At 33.1% G+C, this 20,553-nt stretch overlaps 2 protein-coding genes and 1 long non-coding RNA gene across 4 annotated transcripts; 2 read left to right on the forward strand and 1 right to left on the reverse strand.

Annotated features, from left to right (window-relative positions):
- Positions 1-24: 24 nt before the first annotated feature.
- Positions 25-4,620, reverse strand: LOC114715609 (receptor-like serine/threonine-protein kinase ALE2). Of its 2 annotated transcripts, XM_028900467.1 has the most exons (9): positions 4,524-4,620; positions 3,801-4,001; positions 3,594-3,701; positions 3,385-3,486; positions 2,890-3,261; positions 2,502-2,801; positions 1,707-2,099; positions 1,382-1,625; positions 25-1,217 (listed from the first exon to the last, which is right to left on the reverse strand). In XM_028900467.1, exons 1-9 carry the CDS (start codon positions 4,597-4,599, stop codon positions 596-598), a joined length of 2,418 nt encoding a protein of 805 aa, XP_028756300.1. In that variant the 5' UTR covers positions 4,600-4,620; the 3' UTR covers positions 25-595. The 2 variants fall into 2 exon arrangements, with proteins under 2 accessions (XP_028756300.1, XP_028756301.1); XM_028900468.1 differs by lacking the exon at positions 4,524-4,620 and having other exon boundaries at positions 3,385-3,517; positions 3,801-3,975.
- Positions 4,621-8,948: 4,328 nt separating this feature from the next.
- Positions 8,949-19,766, forward strand: LOC114715612 (uncharacterized). The gene is made up of 3 exons (XR_003737563.1): positions 8,949-8,960; positions 14,834-14,840; positions 19,649-19,766. It is a non-coding gene; the product is annotated as an uncharacterized LOC114715612 (long non-coding RNA).
- Positions 18,612-19,655, forward strand: LOC114715611 (NDR1/HIN1-like protein 10). Its single transcript, XM_028900471.1, has one exon. The coding sequence runs from the start codon at positions 18,665-18,667 to the stop codon at positions 19,442-19,444; it is 780 nt and encodes a 259-aa protein (XP_028756304.1). The 5' UTR covers positions 18,612-18,664; the 3' UTR covers positions 19,445-19,655.
- Positions 19,767-20,553: the final 787 nt, after the last annotated feature.

A 20,553-nucleotide genomic window follows, 5' to 3' on the forward strand; every position in this document is an offset into this window, starting at 1 on the left:
GACTCATTTAGGACTCTGCAAATGTGTGAAGCCTATTGTAGTTTATTTATAATCAAGACGAATGACCTTCAACTTTAAAATAAGATATGTGGAATGTTTGCCTCCACGTTAAATGATCACTTTTACTTTTTTCTTTTAAAGACAAAACTACTCTCAAATATTTACCTTGTACAACATAAAATGAATTAAAATAACTAAATAATCACATTAAAGGAAGAAAGTATCTCTCTATATGACCAACGAAAATGTAATTAAAGATCTCCAATGTTTGATTTCACTACTGAATTTCTGTTACTGGATCTTCATGTCCGATGATACTTCAGGAGCTTTAGAATGACGATACAGCTCCCAATTCTATACTACGAGGTGAACAGATTAGTTCAATTGCTACAAATGTTTTATTCGCTTTGCTCCGCAGATTTGTCTCTTCCAAATTGGCTTCTTGGAGACTTCGACTGTCTAGAAAAAGTCATTTTCCACGACTCTTACCGAGAGCCACCCAAACTGTTCGATGCTTTGATTCATGTTTGCAGCTTAAAATATGGTCATCCCCCTTTCAGTAATGAGCACACCTTCATTTTATCAGAACTTATATTCAAGATGTGGGGAAGTTTGAAAATCCATGCTCACTAACGCTTCCTCCTGATGAACTTCGCAATTTCTGCCATACCTTCCTTTTTTTCTCCGTGGTGAGAGGCTCTGAATCAGAATGCCTTCTGAAGGACTCAAATCCCTGATCTGATAATGGACTGAGCAACTTTGATTCTGTTAATGTCTGGAAACCCATCATCTCACCTGAAATTCTTGAAAATTTCCCATCTCCATCGATTAGAACACTCTCTTCATGGAAGCTCCTTGATCTCATAATGCTTGTATCGTCAAACTCACAGCAAACCAACTTCAAGGCCTGAACGACTTCACCCATGAAAGGGCGTTGCGAGACTTCTGGCTGCACACACGTCGATGCAATGGCTGCAACTTTTACCACAGCTTCAAAAGACACGTTGCTCTCTAAAACCGGGTCTATGATTGTCTGTAAACCGTCCTTGCTTGTGAGTAGCGGACGAACCCAAGCCACCAGGTTTTCTTGACCGGGTGGCTGTGAAAAATCCACGGGCTTTCTTCCTGTTAGGAGTTCAAGGAGTACAACTCCATAGCTGTACACATCACTTTTGACAAGAAGATGGCCAGTCATTGCATATTCAGGCGCCAGGTACCTGCAATAAGAAATGGGTTTGCAGGACAATGAAAAGCAAACAAATGGTAAAAAGAATCTGGATGATGATCAGCCAATATAACAATGACCTTAGGCCTAGCCTAACCCAGCCCCAAAAGAAGTATAAACAAGAAAGAAGGATTGAAAGGGGATAATATTTGGTACCCAAATGTTCCCATAACATGTGTGGAGATGTGCTTATTTCCCCCGTCCAGTGCTGTTCTAGCCAATCCAAAATCCGCAACCTTTGGTGTAAAATCATGTTCCAACAAGATGTTGCTAGACTTGAAGTCTCTGTGTATCACACAGGGATTTGAATCTTCGTGGAGATACGCCAGTCCCCGTGCTGCACCAAGTGCAATCTTCATCCTAGCATTCCAATCAAGTGGACTAGTTTTCTTGTCAGAACCTGGGACCATAGAGAACATTAAAAAATAAAGAAAATCTACGAATGAATTGCTGACATTCATGAACTGCTCTTTTAGCTTACCATGCAAGTGGGATTCCACACTTCCATTAGGGATAAGCTCGTAGATTAAGCAGCGTGTTTGATTCTCCATGCATATACCTATCAGTTTGACTAGATTTCTGTGGTGAAGGCGGCTAAGCATCTCAACTTCTGCCAAGAATTCACGGCCACCATGCTGATCATACCTTTTCAGAATCTTCACAGCCACATCCCTCCCATCATGTAGAAAACCTTTATAGACAAGCCCAAAGCCGCCTTCTCCTATTATTCTGAGAGCATCAAAGTTGTTTGTTGCTTTCTCTATTTCATTCAAAGTGAAGGTCCTAACAGATCCTGTATATATTATTGTTCCAGAGCTGAATGACATTGATCTAGAACCTGGTATGCTCCCATAGGTCAATGACTTAATAGCCCCTGAAAAGTGCAAACTTAGTAATGTATTTATAGCGGATTCCATGTTAATGTGAGGTTTGAAACAATATGATAATGGATACACAATAAAACAATATGCCAATTGGAGGTTTAAAAGTATAATGTCCAGAAGAATAGTCATAATTTGGCCAAAAAAAAAAAAAAGAAGAATAGTCATAAAAGTCAGGGAACCGATTAAAATATTTCAGAAAGAAGCAATTTCAACCCTCTAGTTCTTCTAGTCCGGCATATGTCCAGGGTAAAACAGAAAATTCCGCTAGAAGATAAATTAGGGGGCGCCAATTGCCATATGCTACAGAATTGGTTCAAGAAACCAACAGAAGTATGATACCTGTAATTATGGAAAACAAAGAACAAGAGCGTTTTTAGCAATGAAGTTGATACCTGATGGTTTTGAAGATGATAGGATTGAATCATCTGGGATATGTTCAGGTTGTTGAACACAAGATCCACATTTCAACAGATACAGCCAGGCAGCTCCAATGAATAGAACAGACACAGTTATACATGACAACACAATTATTATAATCATGCTTCCTCTTTCACTACTCCCGTGCTTTCCATTCACTGGTACATTTACTCCTAAAGGTTTCATTATTGTTCCATTGTAGTCATAGCCAGGGTATGGCACATCATCCATACTAGAGATGCTTGAGGAAGCCAAAGGCGGAGATGGTGGAAGACCTGCACATATAATCCAAAAGAAGTCTAGATGTTAATATTTATAATATAATTAAGAGAATTGCCTCAAGAAACTAGGATTCCTTCCAACCTGGATAATGAACATAGAGCAGTTCATAGGATCCAAAGAGGGAAGCATCTGTGAGAATCTCCTTGTGCCAGAATTTCTTATATATTGAAAATGCGGTTGCATCATCGAAATTTACTCCTTCAGGTACTAGGTTTATAAGAACATTGGTCTTCTCTAGTTGGTGGTTAGCTGCATCAGCTCCCACAATGCGAACTTGGCTCCGATTAAGTGAAACACCGGCTGCAATTTCCTCAGCAAGCTTTGAGACCAGAGGAAAAAACTTGTATATTGCAATGCCAAGGTCGAGCTTAACTTGTAGGGGCCAAACACAACCACAAGGTGATCCAGAAGGCGCATATGTAAGGGGCTCTGAACAAGTCAGAGACATGCAATCTACAGAAAAGATGAGGATCACGGAAATTTCTTGATGTCGTTGAAAAAGAAGGGACTGGTGAAATATATATACAGATATATATATATATATATAATTAAGGGCTGCTGCAGAGTTAAATATACCGTTATTAGGAGGTGGAGGTGGCAAACCCAAAACCGGTGATGGGGATGGATCCTTCGTATGCTTTGAATGAAGGGGTAGGACTCTAGGCGAAGGAGAAGGAGCTGACGGACAAAAGATGGAGCCAAAGTGAGGCTACAATCAACAATCAGGGTAGATAAGAAATTATAGTTATAAGGCACTGACAAGGAGTAATCTCAGAATTTTATACCATTCAAGGGGACTGATAAAAATGCTCGCGACGGTGCAGGTGCAGGTGCAGGCAATTTCCTGGTCTTTGGAGAAGGAAAAGGAGGATGTGCAGGAAAAACCGAATGACCTGAATTTAAAGTGAGTTTTCGGAAAAAAAATTTCATGTAAACATGTCTATAATTTCCACAACAGCTCTATTTTAAGTTCTTTCAGTCAAACGTCAAACCTCCATGATTGTAAGTAGGGGTTGGGTTTCTGGACTTTCTTCTGGAATGGTGATGCTTATGATGTGATATTGGAGAACGTACAGAACCAGGAGATAATGACTTGGAAGGTGGAATTGCAATACTTGCAGGAACTCTAGGAGATGACTGGGATGGTGGAAGCGCAATACTTGAATGACTTCTGGAATGGTGCAGATTCGTGGCTGCATATAGAAATTAGTTCATTCAGTTTAAAATTGCTATGGACATGAGCCTTTCCAGATAAGAAGTTACAATTTACCCTAATGGAAAGGGTAGCCATGGGTGAATAGTAAATCCATCATGAAACACTTCAATTTAGTTAAGTTTTTAGACCTTGCTAATGGTCATCAACTCGTTCTGAACTTTAACTCGACAGACAAAGTTTGTATCAAAGACAAATGAAAACAATCTAAAGAAGCTAGCATATGTAAAATTAACAAATAGGCCATAGCAGGGAAGTCATTCAATTTACAATCATATGGAAGAAAATCATCATAGGAAGTCACGAACCCATATCAGAACCAAATGTCGACGTCGAAGTTAAGAGAATAGATCAATTATTGATTTCCTGTCCTTACAATTTGCCCAAGGGAATACTTACAAAGAAGATCTCGCGTTTAAGTTCTGAAATCTGAATAAGTATAGAATGAATTATACGCTCTCATTGTAGATAACAACACAGTACATTACAATTAAGCTCATACCTCTATACTCATGAAGTTGTGGAGCACTGAAAACTAAATGCAGCATAAAGAGAAGAATAGTCAGCTGCAACCCCATTTTCAATTCTGAAGAATTTAGAGATTCAAGTCGGCAGATCTCTCAACTTTCACCAACTACCCAAGGAGGGGAAGGTGGTGAAACCAGAAGCATTTGGCGAAGCGGAAACTTGATATCACAGTAAGGAACAGTCTTAATAGAGCTCTGCAAGTAAAGCAGACACACCAATATTAAAAGAGAAAAAAGAATTCCAGTAAGGACACCAGAATGGATCAGGTGGGGATAAATCAAGCTTTCACCTTTTTAGACCTAAAGCTCAAAACTTTGCAGACATGAGGTTTATGAAAGCATAGTTTCGTTGTTTCTTTACAAGATTTAAGATCAAGAATAAACCCCAGCTACACATTTCATCATCATAGTACAGTAATGTCTGTGCAAGAGGCTGGTGGTAGGTGGGGCTAATGTGTGAGGAGCGTGCTTGATTGCGAGATTAAGTGTGTGGGAGTGAGTGAGACTTATAGGATCAATAAATTCAATTAATTAACGGTGCAACGCTTGACTTTCTTGTTGGTTTATCCAAACAATGATTCACCCAAAGCATGGTAGCCTGGGAGGCTTTGAAATCTTTATATAATATTATAACGTCAGATTTACAATAGTTAAAGTTAGGTTTTTATTGAAATTTTTAGGCACCTTTGTCAGTTATCTCCAGCTCTGAAGCAAGAATATGGATTGTCTTTGCCCAATGGGCGCCAGGTTCGTGTTCCAATGGGATTTTACCTCTTTTCCCCACCCAAAAAAAGAAAAACACTTCTTTATCGGTTCAATAATCAATTTCTTTCCGTTTCCATAGGGAAAGCGACCAATAGATCAAAATGAAGAAAGCTGAAAGTGTAATGCTTGTTTGTTAGTTGTGAGTGGTCTGTGTTGTTTACAGACAAAACGTGATCGGACTTTACCGGCAGTGGACGCAGACAAATATGATTCGATCATGTTCAATCCACCACCCTGAAAGTATTCAATGGTCTGAGAAAATAATGAAGGCCCCATCATATAATCCATGTGCATGGATGAACCGGCAATTTCTTCAATTATTACCACAAAGTGATAGCTTCACATATGACCAATCAGTTTCTTTCATTATTTAATTCCTATCCTTTAAAAATGAATTTTACCAAAGAGAAACCAAAAAATATATATATGGCATTTTTTATTGCATACTTTTATCTGAAGTAATATTGGTATTGATTGCTGTAGGACCGTGCGTTGATTTTTATAGATATTTTTGGATGCTTTTTGTTTTTTTTTTTTTGCTAAAATATAGGTATCTTCCTATTAGAGACAATCTTATTCGAGGCACTGTCAGCAACTAAATGTGGGCACCTCTCCCAGTAGAGATTCGAACTTTGATTCGTCACGTTGTGAGGAGCTAGCCCCTTATGCTAAACCCAATCCCGTTGCTATTTTTTGTTACTTTTACTTTCATTCAATAATAATATTTTCCCCCAAAAAAAGTTCTAGGCTTTAGTGAGCCCACAATGCATTAAGATTTCACATGAATATGGGTCGAACGTGGAAATATTTTTCAAATGTGTGCATAGTGCACATAAATTATCAAAGTCGTTATCAATTTTGAAATATGCATATAAACGTCAACGTCCTTCAGTTCAGGTGTTTGGCCCACAAGAAGGAACTTTTTTTTTTTTTAGCCAGCGCCCAAAAAAAAGAAACTAGTGATGGAATCCTTCAACATTTTAAAAAGAACCACAGATATTAAATTTGAAATTTTAATTATATCAATTTATTAAATATATTATCTCTATCATAATAGGAGCACACTATAATATGTACAGAATTAACAAAAAATGAAGCTTGTTTTGCTTTTATATAATAACAATAAGAATTATGATAATGAATAACAATATGTGGGATAATTTAATGGGAATTTAAATTATAAACTATGGGTATTTAATGTGGAGAGACAAACCCACAAGATTTGGTAGTTTGTTTTGAATGCGCTGTCCTTATATTATTATTATCCACGAAAACGACTTTGGTGACTGCGAGAACAGTCACGCGCATTGGCCAATGGCCACCACAAACACAAAAATCTCTCTCACTTGTGTCGGCTTTGCCCCTCTGAAAAATTAGAATTTGTTTTAAAAAATTAATCATGAGAGTTTTGGAATGAAATTATTTAGATTTAATCATTTCTTAATTTTAATATTATTTTAAATAATGTAAATATAATTCTAATAGATTTAGGTTTGTTCTTTTGATTAAATATTTGGTTTGATTATGTAACTATAATATTCTTCCTCCGTGTTCGTTAATAAATTTATTTTTTTGAAAAATCAATTTTTAATTAGTAAAAAAATAATATAAAAGTTTTGGTATCCTCAAGTCACTTTTGGACCTAAAATTAGTCCTTATCAAGTTGAGAACATTAAGATTAACGTACTCTAAACAAATATGCAAAATTATATAAAAGTTTAATTGCACTGTTTGATCATTTTAATTATGCGCACTTTTTTGTTGGAATTTGGATATTATTGGTTTGTTCTAATCTAAATCCAAGAGCCATCGCTATCTAATTAATGAGTAACCGAATTAAATTCCCATAATGAGATTATGAATTTTAAATTTAGCTGCTTCTGAATTTTAAAGAGAGAATTTTTGGTGATATATGGGCACTCGAAAGAATATTTGTCCAATTATGAAAAATTAGCTATTAATTCCTTTCAACTAGACATCAAATATGCGTCGTCTATTGAAAAAAAGAGGAGAGAGATCAATTATGAGTGCAATGCTAAAATATTATTGAGTACTAAATGTGAGCATTTCTTTTAATATGAGTTTTAATCTTGATTTACTATGCTAAGAGGAATTAACCCTTTTCATTTCATTTGCATGATTTTTCTTTTGGTTGCAAAACCCTGTTGTGGGCTAAACTCTTTGGGCCTGGAGTGGGCCCATCTTTTGTTTTTCAAGTGGGGGTATTCATTTATATTATGGGGGTGGTGCTGCATTTTAATTTACAATCTTAGTACAATGAATTTATGGGTCTTCTTATTCACGAAGCTCTAGCTGTTGAGGAATTAATGGGAGGGGATGACCTGGAAATAAGTTACCATTTCACTTTAAAAATATCATAACTTTAATTATATAAAATAATAACAACTCAAAAACTTATTTAAAATTGGTTAAAGACAATATATAAAAATGTAACTTATTTTTTTTAAAATATCCTTGTTTAAGTGGGAAAAAAATGAGTAAAGAAACAGATAAGAAAGACATATAACTAATTAGGAGTTAAAAAAAAAAGCATTCAGTTATAAGACAAATTCAAAACCCCTTCAAAATTTTGATGCTTATGTTTTGAATTAGAGGGAGTGTTATTTTGAACTTTTAAGTATCGATAGTGATAATGACTATTTCATTTTTTAAAATAACAACTTTAATTATATAAAATGACAAGAAAATTTTTGCAAATTGCAATGAGAAGTATTGTTTTAAAAAGTTTGATCGGGTTTTTAAGTGCAAGGGGTAACCTAGTAATGAATGGCTACTCTACTTTAAAAATAAAAATTTTAATCTTATGAAATGAAGACAATATTCAGAATTGACAGCTTTTGTCTTCTGTCATAAAAAAAAAAAAGGGCAATATAATCATTTGGCGATACAAATTTATCTCAAAGAAGTCCCTAAGAATTTATAAGAATTAGACCAATTATGGAACTTATTTATATTATACATATTTTGGGGTGCTTTTATATCTTCCTCCCAATAGCCTTTCTCCGGTGTTCCCATCATGTGTTAATCTATAGAGTAAAATTTCACGACTGTGCTTTGTAATTATTTTTTAAAAAAAAAATTCAATGACGGTGCTATGAGGTCCCAAGAAAAATGCATAATCACAACAACAACAAAAATGCAGTGATTATGATTCAAATATTATTGCCCATACAAAGTACAAACGATGGTCTTTGACAAAAAAAAAAAAGTACAAACGATGGTCCGAACGCTGAAACCAATTAATATGTTAAGGGCCTAATTAACAAAAATAAATTTGGATCTCTAATATTATTGGGCTGTCTTTTGGAGCCCAAGCATATGTTGCTCTCATTCCAAGAAACCATGCAATATAGTAATCTTTTATATTATTGAAAAAATGACAAAAAAATCTATTGAATTTCAAAATGATAAATAGATAATTTTAACTTGCTAAAATTATTATAAGAATAGTTAAAACCATTACAAAAATAATTAATATAATCTATTTATTTTTTTAAAAATTTAACAGGTATTTTCTGTCATTTTTTCTATATGATGCCACCACAGCAGCTCATACGTAGACTTTAAAATTGAAATTAGAATTTTGCGCAAAAGAGTAATTCCAACCCGTGAGCTATAATTTTCAAGTGGCGGAAAAAAGTATATGATTTGTAGAGTTTTTATTATTATTTCTATTTCTTAATATAAGAGCTAATTTGATATTTAATTTGGTTTTAAATATAAAATCATAATCCATTTTATTTTTCACATTTATTCATTTTCTTTTAAAGTAATCCTTATAATAATTACATGTGTTAAATGTTCTATCAAGTGTGAGTTCTAACTAATACATATAATTAACAAAAAAAGTATGTTAGAGAAGATAACACATAATTGTTATAAATAACTAACTTAACATATTATTTTATATTATTTTTAATATATTTTTTAGTGTTCAGATTATTTTTACACCTTACAGCTTTAAATATTTCTTAAAATGTTTTTTGTCAATATATATTGTAAAACTTTATCAAAAGTTGCAATATTTATACTCCCTCAGCTCTTATATATAAGCTCCACTTTTCAAAAAGAGTTTAGTCCAAAATATAAGCTTTATTTTCTAGTTTGTGTGAACATTTATTATTTTTTTTCTTATTTTGCCCTGAGTTGACTATATTTAATAGTCCCTCTCTCTCACACATTAATACTATCTCATATATGCTCTTTCATAATTTTTTTATATTTATTATCTCTTTCATTTACTCTTTTAATTAATTTTAACTGTTAATTCATTTGGTTATTTAAAGTTTATATATGGGATCGGAGGGAGTAATAAATCACAAATAATTTACATCACGGAAATCTCCATGTAGAACATGTGATCATAAAATTGTTAGAAATTTACATCTGGTCTGAGTTCTCCATGTTGATCTGACGATCTCTCAATAGTTCGATCGTAATATCTAAAGTTGAGAAAACAATGTCTATATTTTTAATTCCCCACATAGTGTTTAATTCTATTTCTCTTCCTTAATATAAAAGCTAGTTTAATTTTTAATTTAGTCATAAATAAAAGATTTCAGTCATTTTTTTTTATATTTATCTATTTTTTCTGGTTGCACATATTACTTTCGGTTGTTAATATAAGAACTAGTTTGACTTTCAGTTTGATTCTAAATATAAGATCCTAATCCATTTTTATCTATCATATTTATCTATTTTTTTAAAATAGTTCTTGTAGTAATGTACATGTTAAAAGTTCCATCAAATAATAATTCTAACTAATATTAGCAAGAGTATCTCCTGGAAGACAAGCAAGGATATTTTATGAAAGACAACATCTATTTATTACAAATAACTAACTTAATTAATTTTCCTAATATGCTTAAATTAGTCAATTAGTTTTTATATTAAAGATAGGAGATAGTATTAAAGATTTCATTAAATGATAGTTCTAGTTAATACATCTGATTAGCAATAATATTTTAGAAATGATAATACTTATTTATTACAAATAACTAACTTAATAAATTTTATTAGTTTATTCAAATTAATCAATTAATTGTAGTAATAGTTTTATAAGAAAAGAAGCTATACATCGCAGTATTTATAAATGATGAAATTCACACGCTGCTGCGCCCCGGGCTTGACCGGCAGTGTCGGTTGATTTCTGGGAAATTAATTTTTTTTTAAATAAAATATTGAAACGCCGCTGCTAAATATCATTGGCCACCTCTTCTTTTTTTTTTTTGAGTAGGATGGTATCATTAACTCAGGGTATCCCAGCTTATCGGCCAGACTAATCTCAGGGTGCCTCGCGTAGGTATCGAGCCCATGACGTGGTAAGGAAGGCGCCTTGCGTTCCCGTTTACGACCAGTCGGACCTGACCTTTGCAGGCTTGGCCACCTCTTCTTTATTCCCCATGTAACCGATTTTCCTTAGCAAAGTATACTATTCGTGTTTGTTTGATTTATTATAGTTGGACTATTATTTGCAGCACAACTAATTCTTAGTTGTAATAATATAAACATATTGCTGGTAAAAAAAAAAACTCCTTATATATATATATATATATATATATATTACACAAAATCTCAGAAAAGTTGCACCATCCATGTCTTCTCGATAGTTTTGACTTGTATATACGTATAGTGAGAGAAATGTTCAACTTTTTTTTTTTATTATGCAACACATTTTTGTATTCAGAGGCTGATAGTGTCACAGCAACCTTGAGTTAGGAGAAGAAGAACTCAAAAGTTGATTTATTTTCAATGATTAATGTTTCAAATTTTAAATATATATCTTTTATTGTACTTTGATATAAATAACTAATCCATGTGTAGCACAACCACCTTTTGCAATTAATCATTCACATATATAACTACTCCCTCCATATTTTTTTATAAACAACAACTACCATCTCTTTTTGTATCTAAATATAAGTAACATTTAAAAATTGTTTTAAATTTTTGTAGTAAATTTTCTATTTTATTCTAATTAATTACTTTTTTAAATATTCAATACATTTATTGTCTTATTTTTCAAACCATCATCTTTCTTTGTCACACATTTTCTCTCTTTCATAATTTTCTGTATTATAATAATTTTCTTATTCTTTTTTTTATACTCTCTCCTCATAAATAAAGGTATTTTGGAGAATTTTTTTTTTAATTTATACCTGTTTATTGTTTTTAACTAACTTTTTAGTCTACGTAATATAATTCTATGTTGCTTATAATAAAAAACGGAAATAATAATAAATAAGAAAGGTGACGATTCATTTTTTTTTTTTTGAATCAAAAACTGAATACAAAAAATAACAAGCTCACGCCAATGCTACCGCCTCAGCGTTTTGCTCGTGATCAATTTCATTGTTGACAGTAGGAGGCTGGTCGAGAATACGGAACGAGCCTTCCATAGTGTGGGAAGACTTAGCTAAGAAGTCAACTAAGGTCAGATTACTTCTAGGGACATAGCTCAGATAAACTTGCCCGTCTCTATGAAGTAATAGGCGGGTTTCTTCAATGAGGTCTCTAAACGGGTGATCCAAGTCGTAGCCTCTAACCAGAAGGTTAATGGCTTCAATGCAATCTGAGTGAACTGCTATATCCTTGATCCCTCTGTCCCAACACATCTGCAAGCCATAGAAGATACCGAAGATTTCCGCAACCACAGGGGGTATAGAAATTAATTTACAGCTATATCCAAAAATCCAGCCTCCCTCTTGCAAGCATAGCATTCCTCCACAGCCGCTACTGCCATCCTTCAAAACTGACCCGTCTGACTCCAGGAGGAAACCAGCATCATGCCGAGTTCTTAGAATTCCTGCAGTAGGTACCTCGCCGTGTTTCCATTTGTATTCCTGCATCAGGTCTCTATCCATGCATGCTCTAAAAAAGCTGTCCTTGGCCGTCTGGTTTTTTGGATTCTGATCTGGGTTAAATAACTTTTCACAGCGTGTGACCCAGATATCCCAGCATATGTAACCAAATAGCAAGTTCCACGGAATCTTCTTGGTGACGATTCATTCTAACTCAATAGAAGCTAAAATTAAGAAAACGAGCTCATTTTGATAACTCTGGTAGTTAAGAAAACGAGCTCAGTTTGAAACTTACAAAAATACTTATGGAATTCATTCATTCTGGCTAAATAAAAGCTAAGATTAAAAAAAAAAAAAGATGACCATTCATTTTCGTTGTTTATCACACATGCATGCACACTTTTTTTCTTTTCCTCACAGAAATATATATTCCCACACACACAAAGCTATGTAACATTTTATCTTTAAAGATAGAAAGATAGTTTTGTGTGTTTCTATAGTCTTCTTTTTATCTTTGATGAGACGGCATGATGAGAAGAAAGTAACATTTCATCTATCATGACAATTGGATGTCTCTGTTTAGGATATCTTTAATCTTACACATAAATTAGTAGTGATGATATATATATATCTCTTCAATGTTCAACCATATTATACTTAATGCTCTTCTTGAATATTCCAATCATCATAAAATTGATGCGCCAATCATTTTAAACATCAATATAATTAAAACAATTTCATGTTTTATCTCAGAAGTCGCGATTATCCTTTTAGGCTCCATGATGTTTCCTTTTTATTTTTTATTTCTTTTTTGCGTTTTTTTGTTATATTTCTTCAGTTATTTTCTGTGCATGTTGTATGGAATTGTGAACCTGCGATTTTCAACTCTTAACTTCCAACTTCCAACTTCCAACCGTTACAGTGGCTTGAGATATTTAGTTTAAATTTATATTACGTACTGTATTTTATTTATTAATTTCTTTTTTTTGTATATATAGCACACAAAAAATAATTAAAATAAAATTCTCATGAGAAATGATTTCATAAACATGGACTTTTTTAAGAGGGGAAGATAATGAGATCACATTAATTATGATTTAATAGTATTATATAAAATATAATAAGCAAGGGAAGGTAAGGACTCAAATCGAAAATTGCAGGTAGCTTGACCTTCTTTTCATATACGAGTGCGATTCAAATATTATCATGATATGGCAGTGGTTGCGTCCTTGAATTTTGCCACTTGCCTTTCACCACCTCACATCACTTGTTTTCTTTTCTGCTTCTTTTTGTTAATTCCCAAAAAATTCTATTAAATAATATATTTTTTATATTCTAAATAATATTTTTCTCTTCAAACTGAGAATTTTAACTGCTTAAGTATTGGTATCTCGAATTTGAATCTATTTGAACGCAGAATATCTATTTAAGAAAAAGAACAAAACTTGCATCATGTTGTTTATGTCTATTATGTTAAAATTTTCAATTACACATGGGTATGTATTATTTTTTTCTTTCATATGAATTTATAATTAAATGCTATTAAATGCTAATATTTTAAAAATAAGACATATGGCTATATATGACTGGAGAATGCAACATAACGAATGTAAATAACTTGATAAAAGTATTGTCTAAACAAAATTATTCTCGGTTAAGATTGACAATGTATGCTGAATATGACCTAGTAATAAGGATAACTGTATAAAAGTTTCAATTTAATTAAAAGGTATGTTAAAAATATATTTAAATTTAAACAGCTAAGTTAAACAAAAGCACATGATGGATTTTAAAATATTTTTTTATTTTTTTTAAATATTTATAATGAGGTAGGGATTTGGTCCCAAACCCAAAGAAAGTGCTGTAAGCTTTGGATTTAGGAAGTGTTTGGATTAGTGAAAAAATGCTTTTTAAAAGTATTTTTCTACAAATTGAAACAAATTCCTCCATATATTTACTTTGCACACCGTAAAAATATTTTTAAAATTATAGTTTTGTTTCCACCGAAATATTTTTTAAATGAAAGAGACTTTCCAAGGCCCGGAATGTGGCTTTCAAAGAATCCGACTCTTATTTTGTAGACTACTTTATTAGTCTCTTTATACGGGTTTACATTCATATCACATATTTATGAGTGGGATATGACAGTTCAATAATTAATTATAAAATTAACAGTGTCAAATAAGAATTTTCTTATCGCAAAAAATGTTGGAAATTGGAAGTTTAAGTGGTACAAATTGAAAATTTGAGAATTGACAAGGGCAAATTATATTTTCGGAATCATGTCGATTTACTTTTTTGATTCAAAAATTGGTCTTTATTTTAATATTTAAGAGTATTACACTTGCTCATTAAACTTCATATGATTTATTTGCATATGAATAGCCGTCGTATTTGGTTGTTCAGAATATCGTCAATACCGTTAAATTACACAATCAAGAATAAATAAATAATAAATAAAATAAACGAATTTGTCACAGAAGAAATCACGAAATAATTCTGCCGAAGCAGATAATAGTATAATTGAGGCACGACAAAAAAAAAAAAACCTTTACTGAGTATAAAATTATTGCATTGGTCTCTTAAAAAAAATTAACATGAAAAGTTTTTATTTTTATTTTTATTGGGCTCATTGTGAATGAATGAAGCCAATTAGGTAGTGTCATCAGTAACTGTTAATATGAGTTGTCTTAGAGTAGAGTAAGTGTTTTCTAAACTAAAAGTAGTGAATAAGCTGAGTTTGTAATAAAGATTTATATAAGTCTGTTGTCCATTGAAGTGGATAGATAGAAGGGATGGAAGTAGTAGAAGGAGAGGATGAGGAAGTTCATAGGAAAAATATTTTACAGATATCTATATTTATATTTTTATATTAAATCAATTAACTTTGTTATATTAGTAGCATCCATTTTACAAAAGTTAATGACACGAGTAGAATAAGGTTATAAAACTCACTGTGCTAATAAAATAAAATTTAAAAAATTCGCACAAAATTTTGTTTAGAAAAAAAAAATTATTCCACAATAGTATATATTAATTATAAAGTCCGTTATCAGTGATAAGATAGGGGCCTCATTCTAGTTAATGGTTATGGCTCTTTCAAAACATGAAAGGACAATTAATGGGAGTCATAATGTGAACAAATGGGCGGAAATATGTCAATTAATTCCTTCGGTCTTAATTACTCTAAACAAACCCTCCAAATCAGTGTACTATGTTCGGTCCTATTTATAAGAACTTATTTGGAGAACATAAATAAGATCGGATATAGTATCATTTTTCTCTTATCTAAGAAAAATGTAGAATAGGTAGGGAATGGATATCTGTTCCAAAATACGCATAAACACGTAAAATGGATGAATGAAATATGCATATTGAAGTTGGTTTGAAGGGAAAAGAATTATATATTTCTATATTTATTTTTCTGTACAAAGTACAAAACTATGGAGCATTATCCACAGATTATATATATCAATACCATTAATTTCAAATTCAGGGTTCACAAAATTCTATGGGGATCACTCTAATCACACATAGGTGCCATGCGTGTGTATCTGGAAAGGTCATGAAAAGTCAATTGGGTTAAAAATACTAATTATTTAATTTTTCATATTAAAATAATACTAATACTTACTAATATCTTCTTCTTCTTTTTTTTTGGGCGGCGTGGGTTTCAATGGAAGCAGAGAACGATGTCTTGCAACCCTACCTTGAGGTGCCACTAAGGCACTAAGCACTTACTTACTTTATCGAGACAGATTTTCTTCAAACTTTTCCATAAACTTGTTCGACTTTCACTGTCATTTGGGGAGACTTGAGTTTTGCTTTTTAAATTTTCTGTTTGTTAACTTTTGGATCATTTTAATTTTAGTTTTCTTAATAATTTCTTAAGATTTTATTTTACTTCACTAACTATAAGTTGTAAACTTATATTATTATTTTTTCCTTAATATAAGATTACTTTAATTATATTAAGGAAGTTAGATAAATTTGTTATTAGTTAGTTATAAAAAATATGAAATATTTTATTTAAAGTACTATAATTATCTTTCTTAGTATCTTTCTCTTTTCTTATTTGATTATAGTTAAGGAAATATCTATATAAATAATTTAAAAAAATTAATAAATACAAAAAATAAATTTTATATTTAGAATTAAAATCAATTTAATAAATATATTTTATTCAAAATCAAGGACCGGAGGACGGGAGGAGCATCGGATATCATTTTGTTTTTTTCTAAAAAAAATAGAAAATGATCCAAATTGACCAAAAGTAAAATAAATAAATAAATAAATAATAAATGAGACGCAGAGGTTGGTATAGATTCCGCACGCGCTCACTACGAGCTGGACACAGCTTTTGTCTCTCGTTGGAACGTTCCCATCCGTCCTACCTCACTATTCTCCTTTTTCTTCCTCCGCTTTTCTTTTGTCTTTTTCTTTTTAAATTAAAACTGTACCATAAACTCATTAAAAAAACATATTATTTTAAATTAAATATAAAGTTTTATTTATAAATAATGAACGGTATCATTTATATTTTGGGAAAATGACAGATAAAGAAGCTCCAAAATGTGAAATGTCAATTTGGGAAGCTAAGGAAATGTAATTACCCATAGGGAAGTCCTTCCCAAATTGGAATTTTGAAATTCAGTGAAATGACAAAAATGCCCTTTGTTCTTTTTTTTTTAAAAAAAAAAAACCCAGCCCCTCACCGGTGGCCGGCGGCCGGCGACCACCGCCGGCGGCCGGACCACCGCCGGCGGCCGGCGACCACCGCCGGCGACTGGCCTCCGGCGGCCGCCGACCGCCTCCGGCCACCGGTGTGGTGGCTGCCGGTGAAGGATTTTTGTGACAAGATTTTTTTTTTTTGGGAATAGGATAATATTGGTTCAAAGTGGCGGGGGTGGGATTTGATCCCACAACCTCTTGCCCACTTGGACTAACAAAAGGATGGCCATTGGACCATCAAAGATTTCTTAACCTTATAATGCAAACAAAAATATAAGTTAACTCTTTTACTGTGACTCCAGCTCGTGACAACAATTTATCTGAGGATGACAAGTCTTAATTGAGAAATAACAAGTCTAAATTTGATATTAACAAAGCAACTTTTCCTTATACATAACATAGCAGCATGTGCATTAATTAAAAATGATCATAATTTATTTAAAAATGACACGTCTTTACTATAAAATGACAAGTCTAAAATTGATATTAACAAGACAACTTTTCCTTATACATAACAAGAAATAGCATCTACGTTAATTAAAAATGACCATAATTTATTTGAAAAAAACACGTCTTTACTGGAAAATGACAAGTCTAAATTTGATATTAACAAAGCAACTTTTCGTTATACATAACAAGAAATACCGAATAAATTGTTGTTATTTTTCAACAAAGACGTGTCATTTTTAAATAAATTATGATCATAATTTATTCGGTATTTCTTGTTATGTATAACGAAAAGTTGCTTTGTTAATATCAAATTTAAACTTGTCATTTTCCAGTAAAGACGTGTTTTTTTCAAATAAATTATGGTCATTTTTAATTACGTAGATGCTATTCTTGTTATGTATAAGGAAAAGTTGTCTTGTTAATATCAATTTTAGACTTGTCATTTTATAGTAAAGACGTGTCATTTTTAAATAAATTATGATCATTTTTAATTAATGCACATGCTGCTATGTTATGTATAAGGAAAAGTTGTTTTGTTAATATCAAATTTAGACTTGTTATTTCTCAATTAAGACTTGTCATCCTCAGATAAATTGTTGTCACGAGCTGGAGTCACAGTAAAAGAGTTAACTTATATTTTTGTTTGCATTATAAGGTTAAGAAATTTTTGATGGTCCAATGGCCATCCTTTTGTTAGTCCAAGTGGCCAAGGGGTTGTGGGATCAAATCCCACCCCCGCCACTTTGAACCAATATTATCCTATTCCCAAAAAAAAAAAAATCTTGTCACAAAAATCCTTCACCGGCAGCCACCACACCGGTGGCCGGACCGGTGGCCGGAGGCGGTCGGCGGCCGCCGGAGGCCAGTCGCCGGCGGTGGTCGCCGGTCGCCGGCCGCCGGTGAGGGGTGGTTTTTAAAAAAAAAAAAAAGAAACAAAGGGCATTTTTGTCATTTCACTGAATTCAAAATCCCAATTTGGAAGGACTTCCCTATGGGTAATTACATTTCTTAGCTTCCCAAATTGATATTTCACATTTTGGAGCTTCTTTATCTGTCATTTCACCATAAAAAATAGCCGTTTCTCTGAATGGTACACTAAAAAACGTTGAAGACTCGAGATTTAATGTAATTTCATTATAATAATTTGATATTATTATTTGCTAATAATAAAAATAATAATAATAAACACAAACGCAATGACCTTTTTCTTCACTTATAGACCTTTTAATCTCCATCTCTCTCATAATTTAGAAGGATAACAGGTACCTTTCTCTTTAGTCTTTAATTCTCTTCTCCACTTCATTCCTCTCTCTCTCTCCTTTTCTTCTTCTTCCTTCTACACTGGTTCCATGGCAGAGAGGATCTATCCTTCCGCCAAGCCTACGGCTAACGGCACCGCCACTACCAACGGTGGTGCCGCTAATCCTTCATTTCCTGCTACCAAAGCTCAACTCTACGGCGCCACCAGACCTACCTACCGTCCCCAACCTCACCACCGCCGTAGCCATCGCAGATGCTGCTGCAGATTCTTATACTGGTTTCTCCTCATCATCCTCATCCTCCTCCTCATCATCGGCGTCGCCGGAGTTATTTTCTACCTAATCTACCGCCCACACAGGCCTACCTTCACTGTCACTTCCCTGAAACTCGCCTACCTTAACCTCACTTCCTCGTCTTCAACGGTAGACTCTAAATTCGACATCAGCGTTACCGCGCGAAACCCTAACAAGAACATCGTCTTCAACTACGAGCCCACCTCGATTTCGATTCTCTCTGACGGCGTCGATATCGGCGACGGCACGATCCCCGCTTTCGAACACGGGAAGAAGAACACCACGATGTTGAAGGCTACGGTTTCGAGCAGCAAGCAGACGGTGGACGGCGAGAGTGCTGGGAAATTGAAGTCGAGCATGAAGAGCAAGGGTGGATTGCCATTAGAGGTAAATTTGAAGACGAAGGTGACGGCGAAGATGGGGAGTTTGAAGACGCCCAAAGTCGGGATCAGAGTATCCTGTGACGGGATCAAGGTCACTCCTCCGTCCGGCAAGAAGCCGGTGACGGCGTCAACTTCAAACGCCAAGTGCAAGGTCGATGTTAGATTCAAGATCTGGAAATGGACTGTTGGATGAAGATGAAGAAGAACAGCACACAGAAGTTGCTCAGAGGTGTGTCATGCTATGATTATCATTACTTTTATTTTCTTTTTCTTATTTTTTTTCCCCAATTGAAGTCATGGTTTTTAATTTTATTTTATTTGCTGGAAAAGTTTGGTGATACTTAAATCTTAATGTTTGTAAATTCAACCGAGATTGCTGAAGTGTAGGAGGACACAGTTGTAATGTATTTTATGTCTTGAGCTTTTGTCCACTCCATAGGATCAATTCTTTTGTCCTAATATCTAAATTATGCTTGTTTAAAATAATCCCTATTTGATCTGTCCCATTTATATTATTTTCAAACCATCCATCTTCATCTTCAATGTTAAAATCCATCATTCAGGGCTAGGAATAAATTTTTATTTGGGAAAATCATATAGAAGAAAGCTCCTTTTTTTTTTTTTTGAATTTTAAATATCATGCTTAGTTGTTGAGCTTTCTGTTCATTATCGATTCAAAATTATGGCAACTGAGTTGTTTTGAGCCAAATAAAAAAAAAGAAGAAAGAATGATTTGTTTTAAGTAAAAAGGATAAATGCATAGAGTAATTTGTATGAGAATAAGATGTCGAATATATACGTTACAACTTCATCACTTATAACTTATTTTCACGAAGTATATTAAATTAATAAAAAATTTTAAATTTACTTTTTTTAAAATGTTTTTTGTGTTTACGCTGACAAATTATTCTTATATTTTTTGAACAAAAAGTAAAAAGTAATTATGAAATATTTTATAAGTAACCTGTGTTTAAGGTAAACAAAATTTTTCTTACAAGTAAGTTATAATAAGGACAAGAGTAATATTTTCTTTGACAAAGTGTTGGAGGGGATGAGGATTGATTCCTCTGGCGGGCAAAGTGCCCTGATTTGACAGACTAACGATCACATAATATTTCTAAGGGGAAATTTACAAGGAAATCAGTCAGAGACTTGGACAAAATAAGAGTCAATCCGAAAATAAGCTATTTTGTTTAATAAACACATAAAAAAAAAACCTTTAAAGGAGAAGCGTCCTTCCTCCGTTTTTTGGGGCCTTCTGAGGGTGCCATGTGCCTGGGCAAATGGGTGTGAACTTTGAAA

Source organism: Neltuma alba, unplaced genomic scaffold (assembly GCF_004799145.2).
Source record: "Neltuma alba isolate B1F8T4 unplaced genomic scaffold, ASM479914v2 tig00011601_pilon, whole genome shotgun sequence".
Classification (NCBI taxonomy): domain Eukaryota; kingdom Viridiplantae; phylum Streptophyta; class Magnoliopsida; order Fabales; family Fabaceae; genus Neltuma; species Neltuma alba.